This window comes from Eufriesea mexicana, unplaced genomic scaffold (assembly GCF_001483705.2).
Source record: "Eufriesea mexicana isolate 0111107269 unplaced genomic scaffold, ASM148370v2 scaffold325, whole genome shotgun sequence".
In the NCBI taxonomy this organism is placed as follows: domain Eukaryota; kingdom Metazoa; phylum Arthropoda; class Insecta; order Hymenoptera; family Apidae; genus Eufriesea; species Eufriesea mexicana.
The window spans coordinates 392,806-408,708 of NW_016908500.1; the positions used below are offsets into that span (position 1 = coordinate 392,806).

At 22.2% G+C, this 15,903-nt stretch overlaps 4 protein-coding genes across 7 annotated transcripts in view; 1 reads left to right on the forward strand and 3 right to left on the reverse strand.

Moving 5' to 3' along the window:
* Positions 1-998, reverse strand: part of LOC108556159 (ankyrin-3-like) — a 48,658-nt gene extending 47,660 nt beyond the window's left edge. For all 4 annotated transcript variants that reach the window (XR_001890807.1, XM_017912130.1, XM_017912128.1 and 1 more), the window contains exon 1: positions 886-998. Coding sequence is in view for 3 of the 4 variants with exons in the window: in XM_017912130.1 (XP_017767619.1) it covers positions 886-927 (42 nt within the window). In the remaining variant the exon portion in view is untranslated. The remainder of the gene's footprint in view (positions 1-885) is intronic.
* Positions 999-3,585: 2,587 nt separating this feature from the next.
* On the reverse strand, positions 3,586-7,940 carry LOC108556163 (lysine-specific demethylase 8). Its single transcript, XM_017912136.1, has 7 exons — positions 7,801-7,940; positions 5,925-6,069; positions 5,666-5,837; positions 5,432-5,596; positions 5,021-5,238; positions 4,102-4,254; positions 3,586-3,843 (listed from the first exon to the last, which is right to left on the reverse strand). Exons 1-7 carry the CDS (start codon positions 7,938-7,940, stop codon positions 3,586-3,588), a joined length of 1,251 nt encoding a protein of 416 aa, XP_017767625.1.
* Positions 7,941-8,004: 64 nt separating this feature from the next.
* Alg14 (ALG14, UDP-N-acetylglucosaminyltransferase subunit) lies at positions 8,005-9,271 on the reverse strand. The gene is made up of 2 exons (XM_017912064.1): positions 9,220-9,271; positions 8,005-8,657 (listed from the first exon to the last, which is right to left on the reverse strand). Exons 1-2 carry the CDS (start codon positions 9,269-9,271, stop codon positions 8,005-8,007), a joined length of 705 nt encoding a protein of 234 aa, XP_017767553.1.
* Positions 9,272-9,426: 155 nt separating this feature from the next.
* On the forward strand, positions 9,427-11,751 carry LOC108556109 (uncharacterized). Its single transcript, XM_017912066.1, is given in 3 exon segments — positions 9,427-9,457; positions 10,159-11,723; positions 11,725-11,751. Coding segments are annotated over 3 exon segments (1,623 nt in total).
* The last annotated feature ends 4,152 nt before the right edge of the window (positions 11,752-15,903 follow it).

Genomic DNA, 15,903 nt, shown 5'->3' on the forward strand with positions numbered 1-15,903 from the left:
TATATATAATTGCAAATATAACAAAAATTGAATTGTGACAGGTTAAAGAGAATTATAGAATGCAGTAAATAAATAATCATTTATTAGTATTATTACATTTTATAAAATAATATTATGTCTTCGAAAACAAAACAATGTATATTATAAATAAAAAAAGCTTTGGAAACATGAATGCTGTGGTTGTTAGAGAATAAGAAACTATGTCTTACTTTGCAATAGTTTTAAACATTTGTTCCGCTTGATTAATTGAAAAAAGAAGTTATCAAAAAGCTGTTTATTTTAACACAGAATAGGAAGCTACTGTAATAGAACATCTTTCGATATCATAAATTCTTAAATTTCAAGGTCAACCGCCTGTTTTCAAATAAAAGTTTATAACGAAATCATAGAAATTTGCATTACTATTAATATATGTATTTCATTTAAAAAAGAATCATTAAAAAATTATTATTTTTAACCGTGCACAGCTAGGTATACCTGTTTCGACTTTTCAATTTGTTTTGACTCAAATGTCTTGTTTCAATGAATCAACAATACGTTAATTATATGAACTTTCTAAAAATAGTTTGCAACTTCTTAAACACTGGATTTTCGCCAGTATTACAACATAAATCTTAAAGCATAGAGAATGACACACAGTCGATATCTATCCAATAACGGTACTACAACTAAAATTCAGCTAAATGATATATCCTAATTACTATTCATCGAACGTTATTACTGTAATATTTATTTCGAAAACCCGGAAATATTTTAGTTCGTTGCGCACTGAAAAAAGGAAAGAAATTTTTTAAATGCGTCATATATATATATATTGCGGTATATAAGCTTGAACAAAAGTATGTCGCACATTCTTTGACAGATGTTATTTTCACACATTTTTACCTGGAACCTAATGATCGGTGGAAATGCCTCCTCTGTCGTCATTCCCAAATAATAAACTGTGTATTTCGTTTGACAGACTCTACGTATACGTATATTTCCTACGCTCCATACTGAAAACGTAGGTCAAAGAGTATTTATAGCATTCTGTTTTATTCTCATGAACGCCTTTGTGGTGCATCTGCTTCGATGATTTGCATATACATATTTTATTTAAACCAATGAAACACGTTCAGCATTATTTAATCCTCTAGTTAGCTTAATATAATTGTTCTTTAACAATTAGAGTGGGAAGAATTAAATTAAGAGCTCGTTTCTTTTCTAGCTACTATATTGAAAAATTAGAAATTTATTAGATCTCGTTGGTTGAAATTCCTCTAAGTTCCTTGTTTTCTAAAGTTATAGCTAATGAAATGAATTAAGCAAAAGGAATACTTTCCTGGTTCCTAAATTTTATTTCGAATTATTTTCTTTCCTTTCTTTTTCGTAACATCGCTATAATAAGTACAACATATATCACTATAATAATAAGTACTGTGTAAATATATATTACATTTATGAAATTTATAACACGAATATCTCAGAAAATTAAGTAGAATTATAGTTTAATATTACTTTATTGTTACTATTATTATTTAAAATATAAAAAATTAAATGAAGTTTAATAAAATTGTACAAAGAGGTCAAAATAATAAATATGAAGTAGTAATTTAAAGTAACAAAATAATCATAAAGTAACGTAAATACAATTATATTTAATTATATAGATACTTATATAAATATCTCTGCAAACGTAAAATCGTTTTTTAATAATGATTTATATAGAGATTATTAATTTTATCAAATATAATAATAAAAAAATCAAAAAAATTTTTTTAAATGTTTTTGATAAAACATTATATTTTATTAATCTTATGCATTTATTTTTTTCTTTTCTTCTTATTCTTGCATTAAAATTTTAATACATTCATTCATTTTTTATTTTTACTGTAATTACATTTTCTCTATTTATATTTTAACACATGCATTCTATTTTACATCAATTTTATTTAATTCCTTGTATTTGTGATAAATTCAGAAATTTACTCTTTACCACAAACGAGTCCTATACCTCGTTTATCAGTTCGTCATATATGAACTTTTCCTTTCTCTTGCTATTCTGTTAATTTTATTTGATATTATTTTACAAACTACTTCTACCTTTTACACATCTATAGTTTTTGATATTTACACATGCTTTGACAACATTCTTCTTGTTTCCATTTTATCTATTTTTCAGTTATGTTTTAATTACCTTATTTGCTTAGTTACCGTATTCAATTAACATATATATTGATTATGAACATGCATTACTCGTGGACCACAGCAGTATTCAAGCAATTCATTGTATTATTCCGCGCTAATATTCTCTTAAACCACTTTTAGCGTTAATAATTTTTTATAAACGACATTACACGTTATAATCTAATATTTTCGTGTAAATATTGTTAACGAAATTTTATTATTCGATCCTTTCTTTTTTTTAACATCTGTTTCGATATTATACGAAATTTTGCGTTTTTGAATTTCAATCCATTAATTTTGAATTCAATCGATATTGGATACATAGTTTATTATATAATATTCGCTTCTTCACGTTATTTCGTTAGAAACTAATTTTTACTAATCTCAATTTATAGGCATTATGTTTAAAATTACGTTTGAAAATATTTAAATATTTATACTCAGAACACTTCGATATTATTTATCATGTAACTTCATACCATTAAAAAAATATTTCGATATTTCACTGAATAATTTCTATGTGTTTAAATTTATGTTTTTCTCTATCCATAATCATAAAAATATTGCATTGAACTTAATTTCAAAAACTTACTTTTTATATATGTTTTCGAAATCACGAATAGTCTATGTATGTATTATATCTATTGTAAATATCATTGGACCATATACTAATTTTACCTATTTACTCTTGAAATTTATTCCATTTATCTTCTACCGCTTATTACTTAAAAATTTTAATGTAACTTACATACATTTCATTTGTTAAATATTTCAAATGTCAATGTTTAAATTGCTTTAGTAAGTCGTATATTTTTTATTTTTTCTATATTAATACATATATTTTAATAATTGTTACCTTTGAAACCATCTTAATAACTTATACTTTTCAAATTGATATTAGTTATAACTCACAAGCATAAACTAATTTTTATTAATTGTATTTTCATTTTTTCTTAGTACTTTAATGAATTTTATTTCTTTACAGATAGTATAACAATAAGTAAATTATTAAACAATAATTTCTATGATTATACTAAATATTGAAATATTAATTTAGACTTTATTAACAATAAAATCTTAGTTTAAACATAAATGCATATGTATATATCTAATGTAATAATATAAACAAACATATAATCAAACTTAAAACAATATGATTTTATTATAAAAAGTTTTGTGAAAATTTTTTCATTTTCTTAATGAAGTTAATGTATTAATAATATTTTTGATGTTATATAAAAATAACAACCTTTCCTTTTGGAATCGTTAACCTTCACAGTAATACTTCAATTACATTTTATTTCTTTACAATGATAAAATTCAACTCATAAAATACAAATTAGAATAAATCATTTAGATGATATTAGTAACTAAATATATTGTATTTCATATTATGTTTATAATTATATTTTTTCATATCTAATTCCACCAAAAACTAATTGAAAAACTTGGGGTCAAGGAAGTTACATGATGCCACCATTTTGGAGGGATATAAAGTATGTCACCAGGTTTCAAATAACACATCAAACCTTTAGTTTTACTAAAGTTAGGCCATTTTTCATAATTTGGATTCAAAGGATCAACTTGTGCAGTGTTATTAAGTAATCTTGTATCATATGGATATAAATTAGATGAATCATTTGGGTGATATAAAAAAACTCTTTTATAACCAAACACCTAAAATATAACAAAAAACAATTATATAATATAAATTAATATGTTTTAACTTAATGTATCAATATCAAATTAGCTGTAAATTATGAAAATTAGTATTAAATTATAAAAATTTATATTAAATTGTAATACTCATATTCCTTTGAAATAGATAATTAACAGCAATTTTTTGTCATTATCATCATATTCATACTCATCATATTTTTCATCATAAGTATTTTTACTTATATATTATTAAATAACAAAAAATTATTTTCATACTTGACATAAAAGATTATTTTTGGGATCAAAATGCAGAGGTGAAATAGTTCCACTAGGTCCAAACCAGGCATTTATGTCTGGTTGCTCCACATCATCATTGTCTGTAAAATTACAATATTCTGGAATTGTAAAATCATCTTTCAATTCTGGTATCTGAAATTATTATTATACATTTAATATTTAAACTTTCATTTTAAATAATCAGCATTTAAAGAGGTATTGTAATCTGCATTTTAAAAAATCGATTCTTTTTACATTTTCTGAAAATGTATGATTTCGAAAATGTCTGTGTAAAAAGATTTGTTTGAATTCGTAAAATTGGCAAAGTTATAGACAAAAACTTCAAACGTGTTTTTCTTGAAACCATATTTTTTAATTGGCTGACGGGATATCTCACGTTTTAGTTGACTAATTGACTTTAAATTTGGAGATCTTCACCGGATGTACCTTTATCGCATGAACCACGGATTTCAAAATCCGATGTTCTTTTCTATTTTTATTTACCAACCAAAGGGCGTAAAGCACAAGGAAAATCGATATTTAAACTTCAAAATGCTGCCATTTTTTTAATTTCCGAAATTTCCCTGTTTTGGTGGTTTATGCTATAGCTGTACTTATACTAATTAAGATGCTTTTTGGTTTTTTCGTTTCCAATAATCAGATAGTTTGGAATCATGTCAGCCATTCGAGCCCGTTTTTAAAAAATGATTTACCTAAGACTATATAATTTACACAATTTTCATTAATTCTGTTAAAAAATATTATAAATATTCTCTAAGCATAAATAAATTTGAATGTGAAAACAGCATATTAAAATGTATCATGGTTTCCTTAGAAAAAAATCTCCAAAAAGTCGATTTTTATTAACCAAATTAAAATACCTACTTAACATGCTACATTGAAAAATAAAAAACAAAACCTGATCGAATAATTGATGTTGAGCTAAGTAACCAACTTGATCTCCCTTTGTTAATACATATTTTTGTAGAAATTCTGAAAAACTCAGAAGTTGCTGTGACCAATTCTCATCAGTATAACGTGAACCAATTTCAATAGGTACTATTCGGTGACCGGCTACATTAATTAAATACTTCAAATCTTTCCACTGCTTCAAAGCTTTCCAATGTTTGATGCAATCTAGAATATTTAAAGTTAAATTAAAATAAAAATTCATTAAAAAGATTGTAGCTGCAATAAAATAGACTTAGAAAAGAATCACATTTCTTGCTTCAAAAAATAAAATAAGATAATAAAAATACAATTATAAAATATCATATAAATAACAAATAATGAAAAAAGTAGAGTAGAGTAACTATGAATGAAATGTTACCTTTTAATATTGCTGGTACCTTTGGCATAAATATTTCTTTATAAAATAATTCCATCGAGGGTTCAATATATTGTACAATTTCAGTAAATCCAGGCAATATGAAGTCGTATAAATTTTTGACATCAATAATTAATTTGTCTAAATCCAACATTTCTATTGACTTTGCTGAAAAAATATGATATAAAAATATTAAAAATATTTTATTATTTTAATTTTTTTATTTCTAATACTTACTAATGCAACTATTTAATTCTGAAGCAATTCTTGGTAACAAATCAGATATATCTGGAAGTGGTGCTCCTAGTAAAATACCTTTATCAACTTGCTGAATAATATTTTTCAACAAAATTGTATTCTTTGTAAATTCTTTATTATTACTATTATATTGAAATTCCAATAATACTACCTGTAGATATTGAGTAATCAATATTTAGTGTTATATAACAAAAAAAATTGTATTAATATGTAATATAAATTAAATCTGTGATATCACCTTTAAAATAGTACATAATGTGTAACAGTACCGATATTCAATTGGGACAAATTGCCAATGACCAGAATTTAATATCTCCCATGTTTTATCCAAGCAAGCTTCAACTAGTATTAATGAATTCTTTACCCATTTTATTGGTGCAATTCTTTCATAAAATAAAACCATTTGATCATTACTGATATTCAAGCATTTGATTGATATTCGTATTTATAAATAAATAAGTCACCAGAAATATTTAAATATTCATCTTAAAACTGAAGAAAACAATAAATGTATAATATAACACCTAGAGAAATGTATATCAAATATTAGTAATACAAAACTTAATTTTCTTAATTACTACTGCCTTTTTGTTATAATTAATATATGTTTCCCTCAATTATTTGTGATTTATAAAGGTACTTAACTAATTAAATAAAAGTTCATTTATTACTATTGTCTATAAAGATTTTATTACATAACATTATTTATTAGTAAATAACAATTTATTTATAAAATTCATATAATTTTCTTAAAAATATTCTTTTTAATAATGTATTATCAACAGAAACGCATATATTTTTTATAAAGATAAAAATTCACAAAAACTCCATTTAGTAGTTATTGAATTAATATAGAATGTTCTACAATTAGTAGTACAATAGAAGAAATTATTACTCTCTTTAAAAAAAAATAAGTCAATCAAAATCTTATTATATGAAACGTTATTTTTAAAACAAATTTTCTTGTAATATATTTATGTAATTTTACTTCATTCAATAATAGTTAGAAAAAAAAAAGGTATCAAATACTTGTTGAATATGCATCCATTTATATATATATTATAACTCAATATAACAAATTTTACTATCAAAACTATACAAAATAATTGCTTTTAGTGTCATAATATTTCTAAAATCGAAAAAACAAATGTAGAAGAAAAGAAACTAAATTCAAATATAAGAAATTTAATAAAAATATTCATAGAAATATTTAACAAGCAGATATATAACATACATAAGAAAAATAATATTTCAAATAATTTTTAATTTATAAAAATATAAGATATATCTTTTCTTGATTTATCATAAAATGTAATAATAAGTATAGTTAGAATTATAAATTGTAACATTAATCTAAATATTGTTAAGCTCATATATATTAAACAAATATTTTAAGTTCCTTTGTTTACAATCGAAGATTTAGATGAAAAAAACATTATTATATAACTTTGTTTCAATCATTTATGGAGAAATGTCATTTTTTTAAATATGTACTACTTGTTATGTAATATTATATATGTTCAAATGTACTTATATATGAAATATTTTTCTGTAATTATGTTGTTTCCTTTGAGTACTCCTAATTATTCCTTAAGTAAAAATTACATTTATATTCTTTTTAGTATAATATTAAAAATAACAAATAAGTATTTCTTTGTTGTTTTTTATGGATTAAACCAGTTTGTTATTTTTTATGAGTTAAATAAAGATGAAGTATCTAGCACCCAAAAATTTTATATTTAATATTTATTTTTAGAAATTATGTCATGAAATATACTGATATTTATTGATACTTAAATCACTTATAAGAAATAAATATATGTAAACTTATCTGATATGTAGTACAACTTTAATTTATTTTAGTAGTTTCAAAGAGATAATTTTTAAAAAATACATATACATATCTTTTCCCTTTCAATACCATTTTAATACAAATATTTATTATTTTTGGTGACTTATTTCACAAATAAAATACAAAATGCTATAAAATATTAAATAAAATATTACATAAACTATATTATTTAGTTACAGTTATGTATGGTAAAAAACTACAAAATAAAATTTAATAAATTTCTATAATTATTTTATATGGTTATATATAAATCTTTATTTACATTTCATTTTCAACAAAGTTTCTTAAGCTAGTTCCAATTGTTGTCATATATATATTTATTTCAATAGGTAAATAACTTTGTATGTTTTTGGTTAATGAATTCCATGGAATCAACTTTGTAATGATTGCACAGTTACTCATTTTTTAAAAATGATGTAGGTATAACTAGAAAATAAATAAAAAATACGAATTAAAATTATTTTATCTAGAAGTAAAGTGTTTTATTATTCTTATCATTTGGTTCATATAAATATGGCCACTGTACTATTTGATAATCAGCTATATAATACAAAATTTTTCCTGTTAATGATAAATTTTTAACTCTACAGAAGCTTTCAACAAATATTATAGTAGTATGTGTAATATAGAATACTTTAAATAAGAATGCTATTATACACAAAGGAACACATGTGCCTGGACCATTACACAGAAGTAACTCTGGACAATCTCTCCATAAATGCGGAATTGATTCCAAAATTGCATGAATAGTACTATAAATAGATGTATAATATGATTGATGAACTTCTCTGCTTCTATGAATTTTAATTGTCTTATAGTCTATATTATTTTTCTCTAAATTCTTAATTTTCTCTATACTCATTAAATCGGTATCGGCATATACATATATTCTTGGTGAATAATTTTTTAAACTTAAATATTTAAGAATTCTCATCATTTCTGCAGTATGACCACCAGATCCTAATACAATCATTGCTTTAACTGGTTTATCTCGAATTAGTTTTCTTCTTTCTGTTTTATTTGTACAAAACATCAAGAAATATATTCTTGCAATGATTATCAAACAAACCATTATACAAATAGATATACAATATATCATATACATTTTTGCTGTATAACCTGTAATGATTCAAATCAAAATAATTAATTTATTGAATTATATTTAATAAAAAAGAATGTAACTAATAATTATATAAACAACACTATTGTATCATTTATACTATGTATTAGTAATATTATATTAGATATGCTTATTAATATTAGATTAACATTTATATAATATTTAATTATACAAACACCACTCAATATATAATATTATTAATGTGTATAATAAAATAAAAAATATACCTATCTTTTATGTAAAACAAAAATTTTATTTAAATTATTAAACGATTTAAATTTTCACAATTTTCGTACTTCATACATATATTGAAATAAAGTATATAATTAATAATTGATTTTCTATTAATTTTTATATATTTAATAACATAAATATATTTAATAAAGTATAAATACTTATAATTATCATAAATCTTACGCAGATAAATAGTTTATATTAATTTAACAGAAAGCATTCCATCAGGTACATCAACATAAGGTTTAGGTTATAAACATTACTTATAGAAACCATTTTATGGCATTAAACTACGTGTTATAAGACCCATCACCAAATGTAATGTACCTGTCCATTTTCTTTGCTGCCATCTGGCAGTAAAACCATATACAATTGACATTTTCAAATTTATAAATGATATATTCAAGCTTCACCAATTATAAAGTATCATTACTGATAAAAAAAGAAGAAATACGTATTCAATTATTACATAATATAATAAATAATACTTATAATACGAAAAATATTTATTCTAAGAAATGAAAAGAGTTAATAATGTTTGCTACTTCTTTAGAATTCTCTGTTAGTAAAGTAAAGTATTGAATATTAAGGTTAGTATGTTTATACCATCACAACATTTCAATACATATACAGAATTTTTTTATTTATATGTAAACATATTTTTATAAATTAAAAATGAAGTATTTGAACCTTTTAAAATTAAATAAATTAATTTTACATATTCTATATATTGTATGCATAATTGTTGTATTCTTATAGGAACAAGTATTAAAAAATGTGTATTAGTAAACATTTTACATGATTCTTAACTTTTACAACAGTTTTTATAAGAATAATAAAAAAATATAGCTATACGAATCAAATGAAGAATAAGTTATTATTGATTGAACATAAAGCTTTATAAAAAGTAAAGTAAGTTTTCACTTTATTGTAATTATAAAAGCAAATTATTTATGTTTATATCTAGTTTGAAGGAATAAAAGTTATAAATAATATGTTATTTTCAGCTAATATAATAGTACTAATATAACACATTTTTTGTAACAGGAGAAAATATTTTATATAGAGACAAAACGAAACTGTTTACCATAGAAATATGAAAATCATATAACAATTCATAAATATTACCATAACAAATTTGTGATATAAAATAAACTTTTATATTATTTTTGTGAAATTTAGCAAAGAATTTGAAAATTCCTTATATATATATAAATATACAGAATATTAATAAATAAATTCATCTATAAAATAAATTCAAATAAGACCATTATGAAAAGGAAAAGTATATAATTGTCTCTAATATCTATGAAGAAAATTGGGATTATAATATAATACTAACAAATTGTACAAGTAAAGGTCAAAGTGTGTTAATAAATATGGCAAAAAAATATATAAGAGCCAGATGTACATTGAAGAAGGAAAACTCTAAAGAAGTTCAACAGAGTTTAAGTATCCCTTCAAAAAGAAATTTAAGATCAACAAATATAATAAATCAAACTTTAAATAACGATGAGAAAAATGTATCTAGTGCCTTACAAAAAAACTGTGAGGATAACAGAAAATTAAATGAAATTAAAACACCAAATGTAATAAAAAAAAATTGTGAAGCAATGCTGAAAGATGATTTGCAAAGAACAATTCGCTTACATAATAAATCTAAATCTTGTAATTTATGTGGTGATACCTTTTCTCATAATAAAATGTTACAGGAACATCAAAATAAAGTTAACTGTACATTAAATGTGGAATTTCAAAAGACAAGCTTATCTAGGTTAGAAATAAAATCATCAAAACAAAAATGTTTGAGAACAGAAATATGTAAATCACATAAAAGAAAACAATCTAATTCTTCCAATATTAAAAACTTAAATTCTAAATGTGGAATTGACTGCGACTTCTCACTAAAGATGAAAAGAGAAAATAACTGTGAAATTAGTAATTCTATTACAACCAAAGGATCTAACAAAAGTATTTATACAAAATGTAAAAAACAGAAAACAGTAAAATCATGCCACTTGGAAATAAGAAAAAGAAAACAAAAAAATATGTTGTGTGAAAATACAGTACATAAACATAAACAACATATAAAGAAAACAGACAAAAATAAATGCTGTGGAAGTGCAGTAGAAAAAGAAAATACAAATAATTTTTCTAAAATTCCTATATTACAGCAAAATGAAACTGATATTAAAATAAACAAAGCTGTAACAAAAAATGAAAATGATATGGATGTTAAATCATTAGTCATATCTTTAATAAAAATAGAAGATCTTCCTTTATCTGAATTATCTAAGTTAATTCAAACTTCGAACTATGTTGAAAACAACATGCTAAAGAAACAAGAAAATGAAATCATATATTATGAAACAAAAAATATTACAGAAACACAATGTTCTGCATATGAAGAATACAGAACTACTGGAGTTAAACAAAATGAAGAAATAAATGTGTTGTATCATAAATCAGTATTTAAAAGAAAATGTACAAAATTTAAAAAAGAATTAAAGAAAGAAATTAATGCTAACATAACAAATATCAAATTTAGATCAAATACATATAAAATTTCATCAGAGAATAAAGTTTGTAACAAAAATATTTTACAACTTTTTTTAAAAAACAAAAGATGTTTAATGTATAAAAGAACAAGGCAAAGATCAAAAATTCTTAATTCAGAAAAAGTACATGAATGTGAAATAAGAAAAAGTGTTGCAATGTGCAATAAATGTAATGAAGTCTTCAATCTTTTGCAACAATTTTCAAATAATATAAATTTTGTTCAAGGTGAAAAACTTTGTGTTGAATGTACACTGTGTGATTTACCAATTACTTCTTTATCTCATTTTCAAGAACATGTAATGGATGTACATTTACAATGTGAAAGAACATCATCTGGTAGAAGAAAAAAGTTTACTGTTGTTATTATTAATTTCAATGAGGAATTAAATTTAATTAACAAGGATACATTTGAATGCTGTTGTTGCTTAAAAATATTTAATCACATAGCAGATTTTGAGCAACATATTAACAAAGTACATAACAGATTTAATTATTGTACAGATAATGTTAAACAGCAGGAAATAAAACAAATAGTTAATACTTCTGAGTTATGTATATTTAAGAGTGAACAAATACTTAATAGAAATAATACTTTAAACAAAAATTATATTTTTGATATTACTGCCAGTCTGGCTGAAATTTCTAATTTAGGGAAGGAAACTGGAGCACAAAATAATAATCATGTAGACAAATACTGTATTAACACAAAAGAAATGAATTTAAAAAATAATATGCATTATAATAATTCAAATAATGAAAATTTACTATTAAAGGTGGAAGTAAAAGAAAAGCAGATAAAGAACACAGAACATTCAAATATTACTGAAATAATGAAAACAGTTCCAAATACGGAAGAAAATATAGAAAAATTAAAAATTAATGAAGAATATTCAAATAGTATTACAATTATTTCAGGATCAGATCTTCCCACTACTTCTAATGCTAACATTGATCAAAGATTTAAAAAATGTAACAAAATCAAAGAAAGCTTCTGTTTTGTTTGTAATTTTTGCTTTAAAAAATATCAAAGAAAACATATGTTCTTAATTCATATGTCTAAGCATATGACAGATTCTCTTGTTAATACAAATAAAGAACAAAAGCCACAAAAAGATAATAATATGATCAAACTGAAAAATGATTTAATTGTGGTAAATACATCTACTAAAAATACCCAAGACTATACTAAAGATTTTAAAGATAATAATATATTAAATTCTAGTATAGATTTAGAAGAACCAAAGAAAAATACTTTAATATCAGAAATAATTGATAAAGAAGTTGATAGTGTTAAAAATGGAAATATCGAATATATGACCAAAGAAGACAGTGTTACAAGTGAAACAGATGATGGTTACAATTTCATATTACATGTAAATCTTATACAAAATACAAAAAAAGGTATAAAAAGACAAAAGTCAATCAAATTCAATATGAATGTTACAAAAAGATATAAAAGAAGTTCTAATGAACAGCAGAACACTCAAAATGAAATGAAAAATATGTTTCCAATAAATCTTGTTGCAAATATTACTTTTATAAATGATTCAAGTAAAGAAAATATATCTTGTGGTTTAAAAAAATTACATTGTAATATATGTCATAAAAAATTTAGCACCTTAACAATATTAAAAGAACACATGTTTTTTTTACATGATTCTACGATCGAGATTGAAGGACCAGAATTGTCAGATTTACCAACAATACCATATTTTAATAGTTACCATAAAACAAAAAATCTGTCGACGACAAATACCCCTATATCTAAAAAGAATCATAATGCATCATTTAAAACAAAAATATCAAAGCAAGTTTTTCAAAATGAGAATAAAGTACATGGGGAAACAATATGTCAAATTTTTAATGAACATAATATAAATAAAATGAATAAAAAATGGCGTTGCAATCCATGTAAAGAAAATTTTGCATTACTTCGAAATTATTTACGCCACAAATATTACTGTCATAATGATGAATCTGTAGTTCACATTTGTGACAATTGTAATAAAATTCTTACTTCAGTTGCAATGGTGAACATTCATATGTGTACTAATGTTACTTCATGGACTTGTAACAGATGTAATATCAATTTTTCCAATGGCAAATCTTTAACCCAACATAATATGAATTATCATATGGAAAGTGTAGGTCCACATATATGTAAAGTATGTAAATTGAGCTTTCTTACAACATATATGTTAACAAAACATGAAGCAACACACTCAATAAGTGAAGACTGTAATAATGTAGACAATTTTATAAATTTATCTACAAAAAACCATTTACCTTATGCTGAACATAATACAAATGTTAATAATGAAATTAGTAAAGAAAGAGCTCAATTAATGAATGACAGTACTATTACATGTAGAAATGAAGATGTAAAAATTTTAAAGCAATTGGATGAATTGAGTGGCAAACTTTCAGAAATGTGTATTACATCTAACATACAACATAATAATGAAAAAATATTTAAATGTTTACATTGCAATTTGTTATGTGCTACAAAATTACAATTGAAACTTCATTTAGAAAAATGGCATAAAGAGGAAATGTGTCAAATTTGTAATAACTTATATCCTACAGATAAATTAACGAAACATTTAGTGTGCCATCATATAGTTTCAGATAATTTATGTTTTGAAGAAGATAATATTAATATTCAAGTAACATACGAAAATATAACTTTTCAGAATATAATAAAAATTCTTGGACTGAAACGATTATTATCTCTTTATGAATATCAAAAATTTAATAATAATAATATAGACAACAAATATTTTGATTGTATGATATGCTCAAAACAATTTTCTAGTATTCAGTGTTATAAAATTCATTATTTAAAATATCACGATACAATATGTTTATTGTGTAATATAAAATTTAAATATAATTTTCAAGCATTTGAGCATAAAATTAAAATTCATAAATCTGTTGATTTATATTTATGGATAGTGCAAAAACTAATGTTTGCTGTTTTAGAGTTAAATGAATATAGAAATAACATTGAAGAAGCAATACAAAAACATAGTGAAAACGAAATACATTGATGAAGTATAATTTATACTTCATATTACTTACACAAAATTATAAACACATCATTTTCATATGATTATGAATTTAGGCAGAGTATTATATGCTAATTATAACTAAATGTAACTTTTAATGTACTGTATAAGTTTTCATAAATTTTTTATATAAGATACAGATATTAATGTATATTTTGTTTTATTTTTTTATTTGAATTTATATAGAATATTTTTAAGTACTATAGAATGTGATAATTAAGATTTTTCCTAAAATTTAATGTATCCTAAAATTGAGAACAAACTGAATTAAGTTACAATAAATATGTTACAAAAACTCTCCAAAGACATACTGATAAAATATGTATGAAAAAAAAGTATTGAGAAACCTTATGATACAAAACTGAATTAAAGATTGTATTTTTTTACTGTTATTTTATAATTTCGGAATGTACATCTTTGAATGTCTCTTTATTGTTTGTAACGAGAATAACAATATACGTCACTCCTATTTTAAATAATTTGTGTTTAAATTCAACTTATTTTTGATTATCAAAATTTATAAAAATAAATAGGAATTAAAATCATTCATTTTTTGAATATACAAACAAATTATTAATTACAATCTTTTATTGTAGAAAAAAATAATATTTTACATAAAATTAATAAATTTTTGAAAAACTACATTCAATTATAACAATAATTTTTCTACAGAAAATTATAATAAATGTATAATGTAAAATTATAATATCTTGATTGACTAAACTTTAAGTTAATGTTTACCTTTATATTATAATTAAATCCATCAAATGTACATAACATTTATAACTATTAATATCACATTTATTTAAATATTATTTCATAAAATAACATACATTTTACAAAATTCAATAAATTCATTAGTATCTTTTGCAAAACTATTAAATACTTCCAATTTATTTATTTTAAAAACAACTATTAAAATTAATAATGTATAATATTAAGAAATATAATACAGCAGTTAGTTTTCTGACATCTTACATTTTACTAATAAGATCATAATTTATTTAATGAATATTTGAAGTTTAATTTTTAAATTTGTTGAATTAATTTAAAAATATTGTGCATATATTATTAAATATTTTATAAATTTATAATAAATTTTTCCATCATTCTATATAAAAAGAAAATAATGCATGATGTCAAAAAATTAATAAGTCATAAAATATTTTTAAAAATATGTTGTAAAACTGTTTAAATACTATTCCTTTATATTCTATCTTTTTTTTACTCCCTATTTCCATTATTTTCATGATCTTGATATTATTTCCATGATAATTAAAAAGAGATTGGAAAATGTTATATAAGCTTTGATTTTCTGCTTTTATTTGTTTTCCACTTTGTTTCCTGTTTTGTTAATCGTATTATTATTTTTTACGAGTATGTT